The sequence below is a fragment of the Capra hircus genome, chromosome 7 (assembly GCF_001704415.2).
Source record: "Capra hircus breed San Clemente chromosome 7, ASM170441v1, whole genome shotgun sequence".
NCBI classification, from domain to species: Eukaryota; Metazoa; Chordata; class Mammalia; order Artiodactyla; family Bovidae; genus Capra; species Capra hircus.
In genome coordinates this window covers 67,489,236-67,506,237 of record NC_030814.1, presented here as the reverse complement: position 1 = coordinate 67,506,237, position 17,002 = coordinate 67,489,236, and the positions used below count along the sequence as shown (strand labels likewise).

Sequence of the window (17,002 nt, the reverse complement as noted above, 5' to 3'; positions counted from 1 at the left end):
AGAACCATACTCTCATCTCCCTCCTCCTGCACTTCTGCTCCTCAAGGTCATTGGGGCAATGGAGTTCTTCATCTCCAGGGAGGGCTGCTAGGCTCCATGTCTGCCTCCAAGCATTAAATTATTCTGCTCAGTCCTGCAAGGGCTTCAGAATAAGATGGGTTCTAGGTGCAGATAAAATGGAAACAGAAGCTTAAAAAGAAACCACCCATTTTGCTCAGATCTTTGATGAAGATTAAACTTCCTACTCACACTGTGACTGCACAGATGAGCTCTGTGTGCTCAGAAAGTTTCAGGGACACTGGCCCATCGGTGGCCAGGCCCAGAAGCTTCAGTGTCACCTTGGACACCTTCCTGGCACCGGGAGTCCAGCCCTCACTGTCTGCTTCACTTCCGGACTCCCACTAGGGCCCATGCTTCCCTCTACTGCCCGTTCTCTAAATTTTTCCCAATTACGAAGTCTCCCCCACAGAGCTTTCAAACCCATTTTCCCTTTTTGAGGTGTGTTTGTGGCCACATCTGTGCTGCTTCCCTGACATTCACTGATGTGGACGGAGAGGGAGGGGTTCCCATTCCAGGGCAGAGGACGCAGGGGCTATGTACACAGGGTCCATGTAGCAGGAGGGGCGGAGTCAGCTTGACTGAGGGAGTGGGGGGACTGGGAGCTTCAGGGGCTCAGCTGCAGGTGGGCACTGCTGAGATGGGACAATTGGGGAGCAGGGGTTCTGGTCATTAAAGGGGAGCAACTCTGAGCCCTGGGTGGGAAAGGGGTGCATATATCCCTGAGCAGAAATGGGACAAGGAGCCTGCTCCAGGCCCAAACAGCACATGTCATCTTCCACATAACAACCCTGGCAGAATGGGGAACTGCCCCCTCACTGAACCTGGGCACAGCTCTGCACACAGTCAACTCTGGGGTGCTGGCCATGCTCCTTAGTTCAGTTCAGCCACTCAGTCGTGTCCGACTCTTTGCAACCCCATGAATCACAGTATGCCAGGCCTCCCTGTCCATCACCAACTCCCGGAGTTCACTCAAACTCATGTCCATCGAGTCAGTGATGCCATCCATCCATCTCATCCTCTGTCATCCCCTTCTCCTCCTGCTCCCAATCCCTCCCAGCATCAGAGTCTTTTCCAATGAGTCAACTCTTCGCATGAGGTGGCCAAAGTATTGGAGTTTCAGCTTTAGCATCAGTCCTTCCAAAGAACACCCAGGACTGATCTCCTTTAGAATGGACTGGTTGGATCTCCTTGCAGTCCAAGGGACTCTCAAGAGTCTTCTCCAACACCACAGTTCAGAAGCATCAATTCTCCTACCCACATCCAAATCTCTGGCCTGCTCCGGGTGCCCCAGCAGACACCTCCTTACTGTGGAGACACTTCTCCGCCCAACCAGGACTCAGGCCTCTCCTAGCCTCTCAGGCCTTGGGGGCCAAACAAGAGCAGGTACCTTTTGTTCAGGGCTCCCTCCCTCTGCAGGGTGACCCCCAACCTTAGTGCAGGCCTGCAGCAGACTGAATCAGTCTGGCAGTCGGCTTTCCTTCCAATTACCTCTCGCCCATAAGACCAGAGTAGCAACCCAGGCATGGCTGACCCACCCAGCTATGTCCACATCTGGGCCCAGCTGAGCCCCTGACCAGCAAGCACCCCCGCTGTAGGAACAGAGTCCTCAGAACAGCCACAAGAAACAGGTACTGATAACATTCGTCAAGCAAATGCCCTATTTTACTAAAAATCCATGTATACATTACATTTTACAAAAACAGCATCCATCAGGATCTCTCAGTCCCTTCCCTAAGCCAACAAAAGACGGGGGCTCTGAGGAAGCGTTCCCCTCCAAATGCTAGGGCTGCCCCAGGCATCCTCAGACGCCTGGTCCAGTGCACAGACGGCGGAGTTAGTGGAGTCCCTGCCAGGATCCAGCCTGAGGCCTGTGCAGGGCCCTCACCATGCTAGGTGAGGGGCCTGCCGGGACCATGGACACGCTGCCCCCACCAGAGCCCCAGCTGGACGCAGCTCCGGCCTCAGGAGGAAGACACAGGATACCCGTAGTGGTTGTGGTCAGTCTCGCCCAGGGCCAGCGTCAGAGACAGACTGGGCTTCCGTTCCAGCTCCTCCTCCTCCGGGCAGTGCTGAGGGGGCCGAGCTTTGAAGAAGTCGGAGACGTACCGGACCTGGCAGAGAAGAGGGAGGCAGGAGCTGCTTGGGTGGGAATAGGACAGGCGAGGCAGGCTGGGCACAGTGGGGCAGGGGAGCCCAGGAGTTAGAGGGCCTCTAGTGGGGAATCAATGAGAGAGCAGAGTTGGGGTCTGAAGGGAGGATGGGAGCACAGGGCAAGGGTCTTGGAGAGGCAGCCCAGAGAGGGCAGGGGTCCCAGAGTGGGGTCTCTGGTCAGGGCAGGGGGTTGGGGCCTGGGAGCTCACAGTGAGGCTGGCCACCAGCGCCCCCTGCAGGAGGCCGACGAGAACGTCACTCCAGTGGTGTTTGTGGTCAGACACGCGGGTGTAGCCCACATACAGGGCGAAGGCTACCAGGAAGAACTGAACGGTGGGCCGCAGCAGCCGTGCCCACTTCCAGCAGAGCCGGGCCTGCACATAGAGCTGGGGTCCAAGAGCAGAGTCAGTTGGGCACCCGCCAGGCCCACCCTGCCCGCCGCATGGACGGCGACCCTGGGGCCACAAGCCTAGAATCCCCAGACACGGGGCCCCCAGTTTTTATCAACATGGCAGAACCTCCACCTCCGCCCTGGCTCTCCCAAGGCCCAGGGAAGGGCTGCCCATGGCCACAACACGCCAGTCACAGACAGCAGACTCACCGCCAAGAATACCATGCAGTACATGCCAAAGGAGGAGTGTCCGGAGTAGAAGGACAGCCTGAGAGACAGAGGGTGGTGGGGGTCATGGGGTGGTGTGGAGAGGGCAGCCAAAGGATTTACTCGGTCCTCAACCTCCAGACACCCGGCCCCCACCTCGCCCCCCAGGGTCCAGGACTTTATGTAAAAACACGGCGAGCGCTGGATGCCCTCAGTCCTTCCCCTTCCAATTTTCTGACCATGTGGTCAAGTCTCATGGGCTTTAAGGCATCACCACAAAGCTGCTTCAGGCCCTGAAGGCAGAACCCAGGGCCCACAACTGGGTCCAGACAGCAGCTCCACTTTCACTGTGTTTCTTCTCAAGATTATTCTCCACCTGTGCTCACTGATATAAGGTTTGCATTTTCTTTTTATAGAATTTCACGTTTTAACAAAGGACATCAAAGGAGTAAGTCAAGGCTATATATTGTCTCCTTGGTTATTTAACTTATATGCAGAGTACAGCATGTGAAATGACAGGCTGGAAGAAGCTCAAGCTGGAATCAAGACTGCCAGGAGAAATATCAATAACCTCAGATAAGCAGATGACACCACCCTTATGGCAGAAAGTGAAGAGGAACTAAACAGCCTCTTGATGAAGGTGAAAGAGGAGAGTGAAAAGTCTGGCTTAAAACTCAACACTCAAAAAACAAAGATCATGGCATCTGGTCCCATCACAAATAGATGGGGGAAAAACGTAAACAGTGACAGACTTTATTTTCTTGGGCTCTAAAATCACTGAGGATGGTGACTGCAGCCATGAAATTAAGACACTTGCTCCTTGGAAGAAGAGCTATGACAAACCTACACAACGTATTAAAAAGCAGAGACATCACTATGCCAACAAATGTCTGCACAGTAAAAGCTATGGTTTTTCCAGTAGTCAAGAATGGGTGTGAGTTGGACCATAAAGAAGGCTGGGCATTGAAAAATTGATGCTTTTGAACTGTGGTGCTAGAGAAGACTCTTGACAGTCCCGTGGACTGCAAGGAGATCAAACCAGTCAATCCTAAAGGAAATCAACCCTGAATATTCACTGGAAGGACTGATGCTGAAGCTGAAGCTGCAATTCTTTGGCCACCTGATGCAAAGAGTCGACTCACTAGAAAAGACCCGACTCACTAGAAAAGACCCTGATTCTGGGAAAGATTGAAGGCAGGAAGAGAAGGGGACGACAGAAAATGAGATGGCTGGATGACATCGCCAACTCAGTCGACATGAGTTTGAGCAAGCTCCAGGAGACGGTGAAGAACAAGGAAGCCTGGTATGGTGCAGTCCATGGGGTCATGAGAAGTCAGACACAACTAAGCAACTGAACAAAAACAAAGGACATCAATGGACAAGAAAGAAAATGGCAGATTGAGAGACCCCACCCCATGAAAGCAACTGGAAAACTGACAATAGTCAGAACCAGACTGGTGGTGGCATGTGAACCAGAGAAAAGAGCAGACCTACCTCCCAACGCCTGAGACGCTGCGGTCCTGACCAGTGCCTCCCTGGAGCACTGTCCATAAATACTGACAGCAAATGCAATAGTCACCACTGCCTGGGGCAGTAAATGCAGCAGGATAAGACGGCTAGCCAAGAAGCCGAGAGGAAAGGCCAGGGTGAGCTGCTCTGCAGAATGAGGCTGGGAATCCGGGGGCCAGGCTGGGCCCATCAGCAAAGACCTGCCAAGGTGCTCCACTCTCCACTCTGGCCAACTCGCAGACGTGTCAACTGACATGGCCCACGTGGCACATGTATCCCAACATATACACGTACCCACACAGCACACATACCCCAAAACACACATAGGGCGCACATACCCCAACACAGCACACAAACCCCAACACACACGTACCCCACGTGGCATACATACCCCAACACAGCAATGTAGCCCAACACAGCAACTCACCCCAACACACACATACCCCACACAGCACACTTACTCCGACACACACTACCACAACTCAGCACACATAAAACAACATGGCACATGTACCCAACATGGCACAAGTACCCCCCACAGCACACCTACTCCAACACACACACACCCCAGTATACAGACTCCAACATGGCAGATGTACCTCACCATGGCACATGTACCCCAACACACACATAACCTCAGCATTCACATACCCCACACAGCACACAAAGCCCATCTGTAAAATGAAAACTTTTCTTACGTGGTTCCAGGTATCTAAGGACATATCTGTCTACTCACTAGCCTATCACTCAGCTAACAGCACAACTTCACGGCCACCCATGACAAAGAACAAAGATTTTACAAAATTAGTTCAGAACACTTACCTAGCAAACAACCAATGCCAACAAACAGAAGAATCTGATTTCCAGATGTATGCTACATTATAGGTATATATGCTGCATTATAACATTAAAAATGCTCAGGGAAAGGGGACACATATATACCTGTAGCCAATTCATGTTGATATATGGCAAAAACCATCACAATATTATAATTATCCTCCAATTAAAATTATTAATTAATTTAAAGAAAACTGCCCAGGGACTTCTCTGGCAATCCAGTGGCTAAGCCTCCCCACTCCCAATGCAGGCAGCCCAGTTCCCTCCTTGGTCAGGGACCTAGATCCCCCATGCTACAGCTAAAATAGACCTTGTGCAGCAAAATAAGTAAATAAATAAACAGTTTATTTATGTTAAAAAAAAAGGCAAGTTTTCAACAACAATAAATATTTATAATAGATGCACAAAAAAATGTGGGAAATGCCCAGGGGTAAAAAAGTCTATTCCTAGAAGCAGTCGCTAAGAGACTCAGATATCAGACTTACTAGATAAAGCCTTTTTTTTTTTTTTAAGTTTGGTAGCTAAAGACTTTTGATCTGCCATTTAAAATATGTTCAGAGAGCTAAAGTGAGAATGATGTCTGACCTAATAGAAGAGTAGCAAAAAGAAACAGAAAGTTGTAAGAAGGAATCAAATAGAAATTCTGGAGTTCAAAACTATAGTATGTGGAAGATGAAATCACCAGAGGGGCTCAAAAGCAGACTGTGCAGGCAGAAGAGCGTGTGAACATGGAGACAGGTCAATCAAGACTTTTGGTCTAAGGAACAAAAAATGAAAAGAATGGAGAAAGTTCAATGAACTTCAGTCTTGTGGAACACCATCCAATGTACCAACACAGGTAAAACAGGAGTCCCAAAAGGAGAACAGAGAAAGAGGAGAACAGGGGCAGAAAGAATATTTGAAGAGGAAATGACTAATAACTTCCCATGTTTGATGATAAACATCCATCCACACACCCTAAAGGCTCAATGAACTCCAAACAGGATAAACTCTAAGATAGCACAGCACAGTCAAGCTACCAAAAGATGGTGAAGATCTCAAGAGCTGCAAGAGAAGGCATTCGTTGTGTACAAGAAATCCTCAATAAGATGAACAGTTAATTTCCCATCAGAAACCATGGAGGCCAGAAGGATTCCAAGTACTGAGAGAAAACCCTGTGAATCATGAATTCTACATGTGGCAAAATGATCCTGTAAAAATAAAAAGAAGTTAGACATTTCCAAACAAACAAGAACCAATAAAATCCATAGCTGATATGCCTACAAGCTCTGTGAGAAATGTTAAAGGGAGTCTTCCATGGAGGAATGAAGGATACTAGTCAGTAACTAAAATCTACAAAAAAGACACAAAAGACACCAGTAAAAGTAATTACAAAACATAAACAGCAGTGTGAATGCATTCTGGTGTATAATCCTATTTTTCCCTACATGATTTAGAAAAAAATAAAAATCAGCTACACTAAAGAAAAAAAACTAGACTAACTGGATCATTCCACAGTAGATATCACATCATTATGCTATACATCTGAAAGTAATACAATGTGGCAACTATGGGTTTCCCAGATGGCACTAGTGGTAAAGAACCTACCTGCCAATGCAGGAGACATAAGAGACACGGGTTCGATCCCTGAGTTGGGTAGATCCCCTGGAGGACAGGGTTTCCCTGGTGGCTCAGTGGGTAAAAGAATCTGCCTGCATTGCAGGAGACTGGGTTCGATCCCTTGGTCAGGAAGACCCCTTGTCCCGAGAAGGACATGGGAACCCACTGGACAGAGGAGTTTGGCGGGCTACAGTCCGTGGGGTCGCAAAGAGTCAGACAGGACTGAGCAACTAAACCCCCACCTGGAGGATATAGCAACCCACTCCAGTATTCTTGCCTGGAGAATCCCATGGACAGAGGAGCCTGGCGGGCTACCAGCCCATTGGGTTGCAGAGAAAAAACTGAGGTGACTTAGCATGGCAAATATAGCTTAATTTTTTTAAAACCATATAAAACAGTTATTATAAATCTATGCTGATGAGTACATGATGTATAAAGATAAAATCTGTAACAATAACCTCATAAGGGGGTGGAAATATATGGCTGCAAACGTTTTGCACAGTAAGTACTTATGAACAGAAAAAGCAGTAATGGGGAAAAAAGCAGTAATGGAGAAATTTTTTTTAAAGATACAGTATATAGAAAACAAATAACAAGACAAAGGATATTCACTGTGAGAAAAGGATCAATCCATCCAGAGATATAATAACAAAGATACAAGCACCTAAACTTGGAAACACTGCAGACTCCAGACCTGAAAGGACAGAGGGTGTGATTCCACTGACAGGAAATGTTCAAAACAAGCCGATCCACAGACACAGAGTGGGTTCCTGGTTGTCAGGGGCTGGGGTAGGGGTGACAGCTCATGGGTGTGGGCTTTGTGTGTGTGTGATGAAAATATTCTAGAATATTAGAGGGAAACGGATGCACACCTGGGAATGCACTAGAAACCAACAAACTGTGCATATTAAGATGGTTAAACTGGTGGATTTTGTGTTTGGGGAACTTTATTAAATTTTTAAAGAAGGAAAATAGGACATCAATCAAATGAAAAGTTCACCAGTAGAGATGGTGAGAGGACAGAGCAGAACGTGAGGGTGCGGGCCTGACATTTCAGGGAAGTGGGTCACCCCTCCTGACACCTCCTGCTCTGCCCCAGGGCCAGATACCCCAGCCCCACCTAAGCTTCCTGCTGGCATGATGCAGGCACGGGCACCTCCAGGCCTTGCTCCTGCCCGTTCTCTGCACCTTCTCAACCTGGCAGCTCACCCCACAATACCCAGCTCCTGAGGGCCCTTCTGCAACCCCCACCCTCCTCCCCACTGGGAGCACTGCCCACCTGGACTCCGTGACGTTAGCAGGGCTCCCCCTGCACACCTCCACCTGCACGTACGCCGAGCAGTTGACGCGGCTCCAGTCAGGGTCACACACAGCCAGGAAGTTGGGCCGCAGGCGGCCGGTCATGTACTTGGCCAGGTCTGTCAGGGACTGGCTCACTGCCGCCCCAAACAGGAACGTCCCCACCACCTTGTAGAGGGCAGCCAGGTAGTTGTTGAAATCAGAACGGGAGTAGAGGCGGTCCGTGTACACCAGGTAGGCTTCCCCAGCCGACACCTGCAGGAAGCAGCCGGAGGCTTCAGGGTTCCCAGCCTCTCTGAGGTCAGCGGGGAGCTGGGGACCCCAAGAGGGCTCTCTTCCGCACAAACGCCACCCCAGGCAGGACTGGACCTGCCAACGCCCCAGCCACCCCCCCGCACGCCCTCCTGCCTTACAAGGATGACAGTGGCTGTGATGATGACCCCGGCCATGAGCCCATGGGTGATGGTGTCTGGACGGTAGGGGTATCGGATGGAGTCATCTCCACAGTAGAAACCTCGCTTGTACGGAGTGTTGACGAACGTCAGGATGGCACAGGGCAGAGCGGCTGGGTGGGGTGGGGGGAGAGGAGGCCGGTAGCCATAAGGTGCTCCCTACAGCTGCTCCCCAGCTGAGCCCCACACTCAGCTGTGCCCTCGTCTGGCACCTGGACCCGGCCTCAGCCTCCCTCCAGGTCTCCTCACCTCCCTGCCCACCCGACAGTCAGGAGGAGCTTTCCTCACGGTAAGTGAGAGGTCGCCACCCTGGTTAAAACCCCTGTGATTCCCCTTCATCATCAGATCAACACTCAGGTCCTGCCCAGGCCAAGCATCCACCCTCTGCACACTGCCCACCCTCTCCCACCCCTTGCTTCCCTCCAGCCTCCTCCATTCTGCTCTTCACCCAAAGCCAGCAGGCAGCCACCCGGGCCTCTGCTCACAGCCCACTGGCTGCCCAGAACAGTTCTGACTGACTCCCGTCTGCCCCATTGACCACCCCACTCCTGGGGCCCCTCTCACAGCCTTTCTCCAGGGTCCTCACCCTGTGTAATCTGCAATCACCCTGTGATACCTGAATGACTCCCCAGACACTGCTCCCCCACAGTGAGCACCTGGGGGGCCTGTCATCATCAACGACTAGTCTCTGGAGCATTCTCAGGTGGGGCCTGGCAGAGGTAAGTATCTTCCCAGGTGGTGCTAGTGGTAAAGAACTCACTTGCCGATGCAGGAGATATAAGAGACTTGGGTTCGATCCCTGGGTTGGGAAGATCCCCTGGAGGAGGGCATGGCAACCCACTCCAGTATTCTTACCTGGAGAATCCCATGGACAGAGGAACCTGGCAGGCTACAGTCCATAGGGTCGCAAAGAATCGGACACTACTTAAGTGACTACTTAAGCACACATACACACAAAATGAGAACGCCCTGCTTGTTCTAGGGTAGGCCACAGACCAGGAACACCTGGTGAGACATCTGCCTCCACACGCTGTCCCTGAGCCAGCCACACAGGGACCGGACAGGCCCGGCCCAGGCCAAGGAGCTCAATTCAAAGGTACATTCAGGAGTCACAAGTCATGATCAGACCCTGCCTGGCACAGCCGCAGGCCTGGAGTCCAGAGGCCCCAGGAGCCAAGGGCGGCTGGGACACAGGGCTTCCCGCACCACCCCCCCCCACCCCCCGGGGTGGGAGCACAGTGACAAACCCAAGCAGAGTGCCCTTTGGCCCTGGCAGGGTAGGTGACATGTGAAAAACGGTGTGACCAGAGCAGGAGGAGGGCAGGGCCACACCCCCTTCCAAAGGTCAAGTTCAGAGCCTTAGGGACCACCCATGATGGTGCTGATGCTGGTAAAGGCTCAGTGAAGAACACAGAGGTCTGGCTCATGGAGCTGAGGGGCTGGGAATAAAAATAACAGGCATGGCAAGACTAGGAGGTGCCCGCGGCTGCCAGCGGAGTGCTGGGCAGGACACATAAGGAAGGTGGCTTAGAAATTCAGAAGACATCTGGGGAAGAGCACCCCCAGAGGGGCGGCCAGTACAAAGGCTGGAGAGTGGAGAGCCGAGTGCTGGGGGGAGCGAGGTGAGGTGAGCATACGAGCAGGTTGGAGACAGAGAGGCTGAGGAGCAGAGGCCTGCAGGGGTGAGGAGAGGGGCTAGAAGAGGCTGAGAAACCAAGTCAAGCCCCACTTCCAGGGCCTGAGCAGAGCAGGGGCTCCCATGGGGGTTCCCATGGCAGGGGCCAGTGAGTCAACCTCCAACTCCTGTCGCCCCGGCCCAGCCCTTTCCCCTGGAGATCCTAATCTCCAGGGTCAGATCTGGGGCCAGGCTCTCCTGGGATTTAGGAGTCAGGTGTGCCCACGGCAGACACGCAAGAACCTTCCTGACCTGGTGTCGACCCCCGTGTTTCCCTCGGGGCCCTTGTCACCATCTAAAACTGAACTGCTGCTGTACTGAAGCTTCTAGACTGGGAGCTGGGTCGGCCTGGGCCCCAGTCCCTGGCACACGGGCAACCCTACCCAACCTAATCTCCCCTCAGTCACCCCTGGCCTGTGTGACCTCCAGAGGGAAGCCAAACATCCCTGGGTGGAAACTGGGGGACACGGCAGCACCCCCTCACAGGCTGACTGGAGGAAAAGGTTTAATTATCACAGGCGTCATAGTGTCTGGTATACAGTAAGCGCCACAAAAACGATTAAAGACGTGCTCAGGAAAGGATGCCCAAGGTGGCCAGACACACACAACCCCCTCTCCCAGGACTTCCAGCTGCCACCTGGTCCTTCCCTAAAGGGGTCACTTCTGGGACGTGGGGGCAGGCACTGCCTCGGCCTGCAGCCAGGGCAGACCCCTCCCGTCCCAGAGGAGGCGCAGGAACCAGACTTGGGGGAGGGCAATTGAGGCTGGAGGGGCCCCTCCCTGCGCAGGGGTAGAATTCCGGGGCCATTGTCCGCACATCCCCGGAGCAAACACTCAGCCTTTGTTTCCGAGCCCCTGGGGGGGTGGGGGAGAGGGGGCTGGGGCTGCCCCTTCCCCCAACCTGGCCCGCAAACTCGCCCGACAGGTTTGATTCGCGCCACCCAGAGGCCCCCAGTTCGACAACAGCCACGGGCCCGGTTTCTCTCCAGGCTCTCCCAGGCCGGAGACCGGAGGGCGAGTGTTCGAATCCCACCGCCGCCTGGGCGCCCCCGGCCGGGGCTCCGCCCTCCCAAAACCAGCCGACCGGAGCATGGCGCGCGGCGGAGGGCCTACAGGGGCGCCCCGCGGCCGCGCCCCCCGCCCTGCCAGCCCCACCCGGCCGCCGCCCGCGTGAATCACCAGTCCGGCCTGGCCAGGCGAGGCGGGCGGTGGAGGGGGTGGGGGTGGCGAGCGGCCCCGGAGGCGACTTCCTGCTGTCGCGGAGGGGCGAGGGACACCGACGCCTCCGACTGGAGACCCGCGGGGGAAACCAAGGCCCCGAAGGGCGCGCGCAGACGTCGCGGCCGGTGGAGGGGGCGAGGAGGTGAGCCAAGGCTCCGCCCACCTCCGGAGGCCTCCGAGGGGTGGGGGCCCTGCGGCCCCCACCGGTCCTACAAAAGTTCGGGGGGATCGGGGACGGGGCCGCCCGGGAAGGGGTCTCCCCACGCCCCCAGGCCCCTGAGGCTCTTACCGACCAGCACGCACAGCACGTCGAGCAGTACGAAGACCCACCTCCGCTCCATGCTGCCCCCGCCCGGGCCGCGCCCGCGACCCCCGGCGCCCGTCCCACCGCGTCCCGTCGCGTCCCGGCTGGGCCGCAGGGTCACATGGCCTCGGAGCCCGGCCCAGCCCGGGGGTGGGGGGGGAATGAGGGGGGCAGGGCCCGGGAGGGGCGGACGGGGCGGGGCCGCCGGGGGGGAGGGGGCGGACTCTGCCCCCGCCCCGCCCGCGGCCCGCGGGGTGGGGGGAGGGGGCGCGGGGTGGGGGGAGGGGGGCGCGGGGTGGGGGGAGGGGGACGCGGGGCGGGGTGTGGGGAACCGGGTCGGTACCGGCTCGCGACTGGAGGAGGGTTGCGGGTCTAGGAGCTGGCAGGGTCGTCGGCGCCCAGCACGCCCCCCGGCCCCCACGGGAGGCTGAGGCTGAGGGACCGCCAGTCCGGGGTCACCCCGCAGCGTTCGCGTCGGGCCGCACGCCCCGGGCACCCACGGACTGGATCGTCTGAGTCTGGGATCGGGAGAAAGAACGAACAAGCGAAGGACTGTGTGAGGGGCGGCCGGAGAGGCCGGCAGGACGGGGCGTAGAGGACGGAGCTCGGGTACCCCAAGACCGTCCCTGCGGGCCCCTCGATGCGCCTCGGTTTCCTCTTTGGGGCACTCGAGCCCCTGTGTGCGCGTCTGAATACTTCTGAACCAGGAAGTGTCTACAAATCGATGGGGCGTCGTGGCTTAACTGCAGGGTGTTTTTCTTTCCTCCTGGTGCTTAAAATCCAGATGGCCCTTATACATCCCCGGCATTTGAAAGTTATTTCCTCAACGCCCACCCTGTTTGTACCAGGCCCTGCTCCCTTGTGGCACACTTCCCACCCCCGTTTATAGGGAGCAAGTCATGCCCAGAGGCCTTGCTCACACACTGCAAAGGGTAAACTTAGGGTCTGTGCCCTACGTCCCCTCCAGGCCCCAAGGACTGAGCTGGGCCGTGCCGGGGTTCGACACACCCGCACTGGATTCTTTGGGCCGCAACCATATGAGAGGCATTGGGGGGTGTCACCACCTCCGGGAGAGCCCTGGACACGGGAGGACAGGCGAGGTTCTGCCGCTATCTCAAAGTTACACAGGGAAAATAGGCAGGTCTGGGGTTTGAACCCAAGCAGCCTGGCCCGACCCCCACCCCCGCCAACAACATGAAAACAGGAGATGTTCTGGACTATTTTTTTTTAGAGATGAAAGGAGCCAGGTCCAGAGAGGAGCATCCTCCAAGGTCAAGCAGCTGAGAGGTGGACTCAGTGCCCCCTTCCTGAGGGAGCGGGGGTCGACAGAGAGGCAAGGTGCTGGGGTAGGGGGTGGGGGTGACAGTGCCCGGTTCATCTGCGGCTCCTCCAGCCCTGGTCAGACGGTGGGGTTGGCATGGTGCCTCTGGGCCGAGTCCCCCAAACCCGGGAACGACTTTCCTTAAGCAGTCCAGCAGCCTCCAGCACCACCACCACCCCGCCCCTACACACACTCAGAATAACTCGGCCCACCCCCAGGACATGAGCAGGTTCTGCATGGAAACTAGACCTGGATTTTCCGTCTGCGGTGTGGCAGACAGTGGGAGGCACGTCCCAGCAACCCCCGCTTTCAACCGCACACCCAGGAGCTGGGGAAGGCACATCCTCAAAACGCAGCTCCCTCCCTCACCCCTGACTTCCTCCCAGGCGTCCCGAGGAATCAGATTACTCGCCCGCAGGGCTTCCCTCGGTCTGGGCGCGGGAGGGGCTGTTGCCAGGACCTGGTTCGGGTTGGGGCAGGGGCTCTCAAAGTCCTGGACTCCGACTGACGCGCTCCTGCCCCAGTAAGTCTCTGCCTCTGCCCATTGGCTCCTCCGGCTGCACTCACACAGGGAGGGGCGGCCCGGTCCGTCCGTCATTCATTCATTCATTCGTCAGTTCACTCATTCAAGCGGCGGAATTACCTGATGAAATACCTGTGCCTGAGTCTCACGTCACCCGGACGATTTCCGGCACCTTTATTGGGCACTTTCCACATCAGCCTGGCTGCGATCGGGTGACTGACCCCCCCCCTCTCCTGTGGTCTTGACACTTTCAGTCAAGGGTAGGGAGGTGCAGCACGGTACTGACAGGGATGAAATGAGCACCTACTGTGTGCTGGAAGGGGCAGCCTGGGGGTGGGGCTCTGGGGTTGGGCCCAAGAGTGGAAGGAGCAGGAGGCCAGGTGGCTGGACAGAGGGCTGCCCTCCCCTGCCTGCTGACGTTGGCAGGGATGGGATCACAACACGGTTAGAGCAGCGAAGATTCGGGTCAGGGCTGGAATTAGGGCTAGCTGAGAAATCCGCCTCGGCCAGCGAGGCCGACCCTGAGGACAGAGCCCAAGCTGGGAGGCACTGATGTAACTGAGCTCCTAGAGACTGCACCTCCCCTCTTGCCTGGCAGTCAGGGCTGCTTTGCTGCACCTGAGGGACTAGGGGTTGGCTCCAGTGTTATGAAGATGCAGGAAGATGTGCCTGGGGGTAAGCGGAGAGGCTGGCACAAAGCAGGCGCCCAGACCCAGTGCACCTCCAGCCCTGCCCCTCTCTGCACTTCCCTTGGGGCTTAGACAGGAGAGACCCAGGTTCGATCTCTGGGTCAGGAAGATCCCCTGGAGAAGGAAACAGCAACCCACTCCAGTATTCTTGCCTGGAAAAGTCGCAAAGAGTAGGACACGACTAAAGTGACTTAGCACTGCAGCACTGTTGCTCCCAGGACTCAGCACGACCGTCCAGTCAGTAACTGGGAGACCTCCAGTTCAACCCCAAGGCCACATCCAGGAGCTCAGGTCCCAGTGACGTCACCCCTCATGCAGGCCCCCTCCCTCCCCTGCTGTACACTCAGCCTGCTTCTGCTGATCCCCAGCCTGGAGCTTTAGGAGGCAGGACGGACCGACCAGGCGCTCCACTGCTGCTTCAGGACCCAGAAGAGTCCACGAGCAACGACTGGCCCAGCAGCCAGAGCGAAAGCTCCACAGGATCACAGCCACACAACACAGGCCGAGACCTGTCTCTACCTTCTCCTCAGGAAGTGAGGGAAATTGGGGCAGGTCACACCTCCAAGCACAAGAGCGCGCTCCCATGGCAGCCCCCCGTCCCTGCCAGAACACCCAGGACCCCCACGCCCCACCAAGCACACAGTGCAGACCTGGAAGCACTGGAAAGCCACCTCCCCTGGCTCCTCCAGGCAGCTGGCCACTGGTGAGGGGAAGTGGCTCGGGCCGCAAGGGAGGCCGAGAACCCCTTCAAAGACCCCACTGCCATCCTGGGTCTCACCCCCTGGGGACAGCCCATGGGAACAGACCTAAGTTCACTTTCCAGGAGCTCACACAGGCCTGGATCCAAGCCCAACACCACAGAAGGGACTGGGGGCAGCGTGCACAGGCAGTACCCCCCCAGACATCTCCACACTCCAGCCACCACCGCCCACCCTCCCAACTTTACTGCACAGGGGTTGGGGGGGGAATAAGCCCCACCCACTGGACCCCCAAGATGGAGGGGAGACACAGGCTCCAGAACCTCCTGGCTGGTAGTACAGGAGCAGGCTCTGCCAGATGCTGAGGCAAAGTGACAGCCTGGCACAACCTCAGGGTAATACCAGGGCATCTGCGGTACCAGGAACCTGGGCTTCCTGTCCTCACAGCAGCCCAGGATGAGAGCTGCTGAGTCTAACAAGTGTGTGCACAGGACTCAGGTGAATCTGAATCCCAGGTGAACAAGTCACTTTTAATATAAGTATGTCCCAAACACTGTATGGGCTATACTTACCCTCAAAGATTTGTTTACCTGATTCAAATCTAAGTGGGAGTCCTGTACATCATCTCAGAACCACAAACCAGGAAAATATGAGCTGTGGGGGACAGCCCAGTCCCATTCCAGAGCCGAAGGTCCTGGGCCAAGGAGGACAAGGCCCTAGCCCAGAACTGTCCGTGTGCAGCCACCTCATCCGTCCCACCCCAACTCCGGGAGCTGCTTGTGGGTCCAGCCTCTAGCGTGGCCTAGCTGATGGCCAGCTCCTTCAACAGAGTGGCTGAAACCAGGGTTGCCTCCTGGCATGTGCTCTAGGAAAGGCTCCCCCAGACTGAGCACCCACCTCCCCTTGTGTGGTTGGAAGGTAGGTCACAAAAGAGCTCTCTTCCGGCTGTGAGGAGAAAACACTGGATGAACTGGAGAACAGCACCAGCAAAGGTACAGTGGCACTTCTGTCTGTGAGAAGCCCACCCTAGAGGCCAGTGCAGGCATCTCCCAGCACCAGGACAGAGCAGGAAACCTGGGTGCAGGCGGCGATTCTGCCTGCAGGTCTGGGATAGACACCAGTGGGCCCGCAGACGGGCAGGCAGGGCCAGCTCAATGTCAAGATGCCTAAAGCAGGGGCTTCCCTGGTGGCTCAGTGGTAAAGAATCTGCCTGCCAATGCAGGGCACACTACTGAAGCCCACGTGCTAGAGAAAGCCCGTGCAGCAATGAAGACACAGCACAGCCAAAAACTGATTAACCAATAAGAAATATACGATGTGTGTGTCAAAGGTGGGCCAGGCAGTGGCCAGTGGCAGCAGGAGGGCCAGGGAGCAAGCAGCACAAGGAGGATAGGACAATGCACAGTCTGAGGACAACCTGGGCTCTGCCAAGTAAGTGGGGACCCAGAACCAGAGCCCAGAAGGGGCAGCAACAATGCCTGACACGCCAGCCAGGAAGCCCTATCCCCAGCCCCCACCTCCCCACCTCCCAACCAGTGTTGAAATGCACTGACCCTCAGGTCCTAGGAGCTCTACAGAGGATAGACACCAGGCACATCACATCCAAACATAAAGAGAAAATCACAGTCGGAAACGAAACGATGTCGTGTTTGGGAAACACAAGTGAGAATGACAAACTTCTCCTAACAAGCAAGAGAAACCAGGAATAAACGGGACATCAAGGACGCCGTGAGAAGAGTGAGCCAACCTGAAATGTTACCGCTGTTCCGTCACAGAGTGGTTTCCAACTCTTATACCAAGTTAAAAAAAGTAAGTGCTTGAGAAACAAAGGAGGGGTGTGAGGACTCTCAGCCATCAAAAGCCAAGAGAAACCGGTGCAGTCTCCCTGCCCAGCCCATCCATCTGCAGTCTCCCAGCCCATCTGCCGCCCAGCACCCCCACCTCTCACCCACTCCCACGGGCAGGTCCATCCCCACCAGGTGCCAGCTCAGAATTGCCTCCACTTACCTGACAGCCTCCCTTACACCATCATCGAGACCAAGAGCTTGCTCCCCACGACCCCCAGG

The 17,002-nt window shown here is 55.8% G+C and overlaps 1 protein-coding gene across 2 annotated transcripts; it reads right to left on the bottom strand.

Annotated features, from left to right (window-relative positions):
- On the bottom strand, window positions 1,704-11,830 carry PLPP2 (phospholipid phosphatase 2). 2 transcript variants are annotated; one of them, XM_018050526.1, is made up of 6 exons: window positions 11,691-11,830; window positions 8,467-8,618; window positions 8,034-8,308; window positions 2,813-2,870; window positions 2,421-2,597; window positions 1,704-2,171 (listed from the first exon to the last, which is right to left on the bottom strand). In XM_018050526.1, the coding sequence occupies exons 1-6, from the start codon at window positions 11,740-11,742 to the stop codon at window positions 2,022-2,024; spliced, it is 864 nt and encodes a 287-aa protein (XP_017906015.1). In that variant the 5' UTR covers window positions 11,743-11,830; the 3' UTR covers window positions 1,704-2,021. The 2 variants fall into 2 exon arrangements, with proteins under 2 accessions (XP_017906015.1, XP_017906016.1); XM_018050527.1 differs by having other exon boundaries at window positions 1,705-2,171; window positions 11,732-11,829.

What these genes read in the sequence shown, in the direction of transcription:
- PLPP2 (XM_018050526.1), bottom strand. Translation starts at nt 11,742, where the DNA reads ATGGAGCGGAGGTGGGTCTTCGTACTGCTCGACGTGCTGTGCGTGCTG. An exon ending in GCTAACGTCACGGAGTCCAG is followed by an intron (nt 2,871 to 8,033) that starts GTGGGCAGTGCT and finishes TCTGTCTCTCAG; the next exon opens with GCTGTCCTTCTACTCCGGAC. An exon ending in CGCTGGTGGCCAGCCTCACT is followed by an intron (nt 2,172 to 2,420) that starts GTGAGCTCCCAG and finishes CTTCTCTGCCAG; the next exon opens with GTCCGGTACGTCTCCGACTT.